General features: G+C 48.0%; 1 protein-coding gene across 1 annotated transcript; it reads right to left on the minus strand.

The window, feature by feature from the left end:
- Positions 1–1,433, minus strand: LOC107386889 (uncharacterized). The gene is made up of 2 exons (XM_015961552.3): positions 1,255–1,433; positions 1–936 (listed from the first exon to the last, which is right to left on the minus strand). The coding sequence occupies exon 2, from the start codon at positions 915–917 to the stop codon at positions 159–161; it is 759 nt and encodes a 252-aa protein (XP_015817038.3). The 5' UTR covers positions 918–936; positions 1,255–1,433; the 3' UTR covers positions 1–158.
- Positions 1,434–4,713: the final 3,280 nt, after the last annotated feature.

Below are 4,713 nucleotides of genomic sequence, written 5' to 3' on the forward strand. Positions count from 1 at the left end.
CATGTAGAGGAAGTTAAATTCACTAATCGTTGACTGCTGATGCTCCCAGGTCACCTAAAAACATTTGGATTGGTCCAGATCCTTCGTCTCCCTCCTCTACAGCAGCCATTGTGTCACAAACATGCTGCTGTTGAGTCTGTGATCGATCTCAGGTCTTTTCAACTTTCAACTGGATAAATTTGAAATCCGGGGTTGCTTTTCTTGTGTTTTACTGTCTTCTGCGTCTCCAAGGTGATGTTTTCATCCATGCTGGTTTTATTTTGTTCTTTCAGGATGCTCTCAGGATGTTGCTCCATCTCAAAGACACCAGAGTCCTCCTGATGCTCCCTGTTGTGTTGCAGCTGTGTTGAAGTGGTTTTAATCTTGCTTAGGGTGTTTTCCTCACTAAAAATGTCTAATTTTACACTTTTCTTTATTTTCTTTTCAGTTTTAAGTTCTGATTCTCCATCCTGTGAAGTTTGTGGATCTTCATTTGCCTCCAAAACTCTCTGTCCCCCTTCCGTTTCATCTTTTTCTTTCTTATTGCTTTGAAGTGTTTGTCTCCGAGCGTCAGTCTGAGTTTGGATCTCCCTGTTACTCCTCACATCTTCACCTTCTATGTCATCATCCCCCAGAGCCTCTTCCTCCTCAGAAACCAGCAGACACACCATCGGCTCCACCAGAGTCACTTCTTCTCCCGGGCTGCTGCTCAGGATGATGTCAGGAAACAGGAAGTGATCCGGTTGAAGGGTGGGAAGGGTCACGCCGATGGAGATGGTGAACAGATCATCCTCCGGGTTGAACGTCAGGCTCCAGGAGTCACATTCGCTTTCCTCACTGGACAGGAGACGGGATTGTTCAGACCCACCCCCAGCTGAAGCATCCGGGTGTTTGAAGCAGTGAGACAGAGCGCGGCAGCACTGGAGGATGTTTCCCATGATTCCTTGGTGCACAGGACTGTTCAAGTAAAGCAGAATAAAAAGTTACAAAAAGATTCAGTTTTTTGTTTATTTGAGTGACTATTTGATAGATATTTCTACCATTTCTCACATCTCAGTAATTCATTAGAGAGAACATATATTTTCAGGTGTTGCTATGAACAAAAATAAATGAGAAGATGTTTGATGTTTAAAGGTACCACCTAAAACAACACAAATACCTTTATTTTTACAGCAGTAGCACACACTTTTAGATCTCACAAGATCGTTAAACGGAACAAAAAGACTCCCAGAAACAATAAAGTCTGATTTTGTCCCTCACACACGTGAGACCCACCGTCCGGCAGAGAAAGACACAGTCTGTCACGTCGTTTCATCTTCTCCGAGACCCTTTGCTCACCATCCTGCTGAATTCAGAGAGCAGGATGTCTCCAGCTCTCCTCTGACGCTCCAAGCATCCCGGTCCTTGTCGTCAAACCGCATTACACAAAGTGTGCGTCCCAGAGTGTGTGTGTGTGTGTGTGTGTGTGTGTGTGTGTGTGTGTGTGTCCTTCATGAGTGGAGAGAGGGGAGTGGTGACGGAGCCTGTGAGGCCTGTCCTCACAGATGTAGTAACCATCTGAGTCCAGAAGAGGACAACCTCCCAGCATCATCGATGATGCAACTTCCTGTGTTCAGCACTGGCTCAAGGGTTATTTTTATACGGTGGTGAACAAATAACAGCAGCGTGGAGCTGTTACTGCCGCCTAGAGCTTTTTGAAAGATTTCAACATAAAAAAATAAAAAGTTTTAACCATCACACTGTACGTTTCCTCCGGACAACACATTTATGGTCTTTTTTGTCCCTTTTCAGCGCCCACACTGTAAAAATAGGTGAAGCAGGCTGTGTTATTAAAGAAATCAATAGGAGCATATCTTCTCGCAGGTTTATTATGACTGAGTTGAGGGGCAGCAATGAGGTTGCCACGGCGACGCTGCATCGGCATCCTGAGGTGACATAACCATGGAAATGTTCAAATACCTGCTTTAGGAGACACGTGGGTGTGCCTTACCATCTTTGTTTGTGTTTAAAGTTGCTTAATCTGTTAATGGAGTTCCATAAAAATTACAACTTGAGCAAAACATGAAAAACTTTAATTTCTTCAGACGTTAGGAGACCCGTTTCACACATTAAAGCCTGAACATTTAAATATGAATAATAATGGCATTAAAAAAATTGATTTATTTGTTAATTGCAAAATAACAACTGTAAAATAATAATTACATTTTATTGTGAAATTATATAACAATACAACAGAAATGAATTGGCCGTTGCCATCTGTAGATGCTCCACTAAGACTAATATTCCATCAGTTTAAGGCCAGAAAATGTTTCACTACCAGGGGTTAATTGAATAAAATCAGAAATATGATTGTTGTGGTAAAAAAAATCTTAATTAAAATTCATGAAACCTTCCTAGCCTCTCCCTGGGCTGCCACCTTACCGTGGTGGAGGGGTTTGAGTGTCTCAATGATCCTAGGAGCTAAGTTATCTGAGGCTTTCTGCCTCTGGTAAGGTCACCCATGGCAAACAGGTCCTAGGTGAGGGATCAAACAAAGAGCAGCCTGAAGACCTCTTATGATGAATTATATAAATGGAAACCGTGTTCCCTCGACCGGACGTGGGTCACCGGGGCCCCCCTCTGGAGCCAGGACTGGAGGTGGGGCACGTTGGCGAGCGCCTGGTGGCCTGGCTTTCACCCATGGAGCCCAGCTGGGCAAAGCCCAAAGAGGAAACGTGGGTCCCCCTTCCCATGGGCTCACCACTCGTGGGAGGGGCCAAAGGGGTCGGGTGCAGTGTGTGACGGGTGGTGGTCGAGGGCGGGGACCTTGGCGGTCTGATCCTCGGCTACAGAAGCTGGCTCTTGGCACATGGAATGTCACCTCTCTGGTGGGGAAGGAGCCTGAGTTGGTGTGTGAGGTTGAGAGGTTCCGACTAGATGTAGTCGTACTCACCTCAACGCATGGCTCTGGAACCAGTTTCCTTGAGAGGGGTTGGACTTTCTACCACTCTGGAGTTGCTCCCACTGAGAGGCGCCGAGCAGGGGTGGGCATACTAGTTGCCCTCCATCATGGTGCCTGTATGTTGGGGTTTACCCCAGTGAATGAGAGGGTAGCCTCTCTCCACCTACGTGTGGGGGGGACGGGTTCTGACTGTGGTCTGTGTTCATGCACCAAACTACAGTTCAGACTACCCACCCTTTTTGGAGACCTTGGGAGGGGGTGCTGGAAAGCGCTCCTTCCGGTGACTCCCTTGTTCTGCTGGGAGACTTTAACGCTCACGTGGGCAACGACAGTGAGAGCTGGAGAGGTGTGGTTGGGAGGAACGGCCCCCCGATCAGAATTCGAGTAGTGTTTTGTTATTGGACGTCTGTGCCAGTCATGGATTGTCCATAATGAACACCATGTTCAGACATAAAGGTGTTCATATGTGCTCTTGGCACCAGGATACCTTAGGCCGCAGCTCGATGATCGACTTTGTTGTCGTTTCATCTGGCCTGCGGCCGCATGTCTTGGACACTCGGGTGAAGAGAGAGGCGGAGCTGTCAACTGACCACTACCTGGTGGCGAGTTGGCTCAGATGGTGGGGGAGGATGCCGGTCAGACCAGGCAAGCCCAAACTTATCGTGAAGGTCTGCTGGGAACGTCTGGCAGAGTCTCCTGTCAGAAGGAGCTTGCCACCTCTGACAGAACTTCCAAAATGTTCCAGGGGAGGCGGGGGACATTGAGTCTGAATGGACCCTGTTCCGTGCCTCCATTGTTGAGGCGGCCGACCGGAGCTGTGGTCGCATGATCGTCAGTGCCTGTCGTGCTGGCAACCCCCCGAACCCGCTGGTGGACACTAGCAGTTAGGGATGCTATATTTTGTGGATTTGGAGAAGGCGTTTGACTGCGTCCCTCGGGAGGCCCTGTGGGGGGTACTCCAGGAGTATGGGGCACCAGGCCCTCTGATACGGGCTGTTAGGTCCCTGTATGACCGGTGTCAGAGCTTGGTCAGCATTGCCGGCAGTAAGTCGGGCTCGTTCCCAGTGAGAGTTGGACTCCGCCAAGGCTGCCCTTTGTCACCGATTCTGTTCATAACCTTTATGGACAGGATTTCTAGGTGCAGCCAAGGTGTGGAGTGCATTCCTTTTGGTGGCCTGAGGATCAGGTCTCTGCTTTTTGCAGATGATGTGGTCATGTTGGCTTCATCAGAACGTATCTTCAGCTTTCGCTGGAGCAGTTCGCAGCCGAGTGTGAAGCAGCTGGGATGAGAATCAGCTCCTCTAAATCTGAGACCATAGTCTTGATTCGGAAAGGGGTAGAATGCCTTCTCCAAGTCAGGGATGAGGTCCTGCCTCAAGTGGAGGAGCTTAAGTATCTCGGGGTCTTGGTCACGAGTGAGGGAAAATTGGAGCGTGAGATCGATAAGTGGATTGGTGCTGCATCTGCAGTGATGCGGGCGTTGTACCGGTCTGTTGTAGTGGAGAGAGCTGAGTCAGAAGGCAAAGCTCTCGATTTACCAGTTGATCTACGTTCCTACCCTCACCTATGGTCATGAACTTTGGGTAGTGACCGAAAGAACGAGATCGCGGATACAAGTGGCTGAAATGAGTTTAATTTACATGTTATTTAATAAGCCATAAGGCATAAGATTCCATAGCAAATATGAAATCAACCTTATGGATCTGTTTAACCAGAAGATTGGAACTTTATATTGCAGGGATTAGATAACAGCGTCGTATTAATTCAGAGACAACAGAAGAGAGAGAGTCAAG

The sequence above is a fragment of the Nothobranchius furzeri genome, chromosome 10 (assembly GCF_043380555.1).
Source record: "Nothobranchius furzeri strain GRZ-AD chromosome 10, NfurGRZ-RIMD1, whole genome shotgun sequence".
In the NCBI taxonomy this organism is placed as follows: Eukaryota; Metazoa; Chordata; class Actinopteri; order Cyprinodontiformes; family Nothobranchiidae; genus Nothobranchius; species Nothobranchius furzeri.

Excerpts from the sequence above, each read along its gene's own strand:
- LOC107386889 (XM_015961552.3), bottom strand. The coding sequence starts at position 917 with ATGGGAAACATCCTCCAGTGCTGCCGCGCTCTGTCTCACTGCTTCAAA.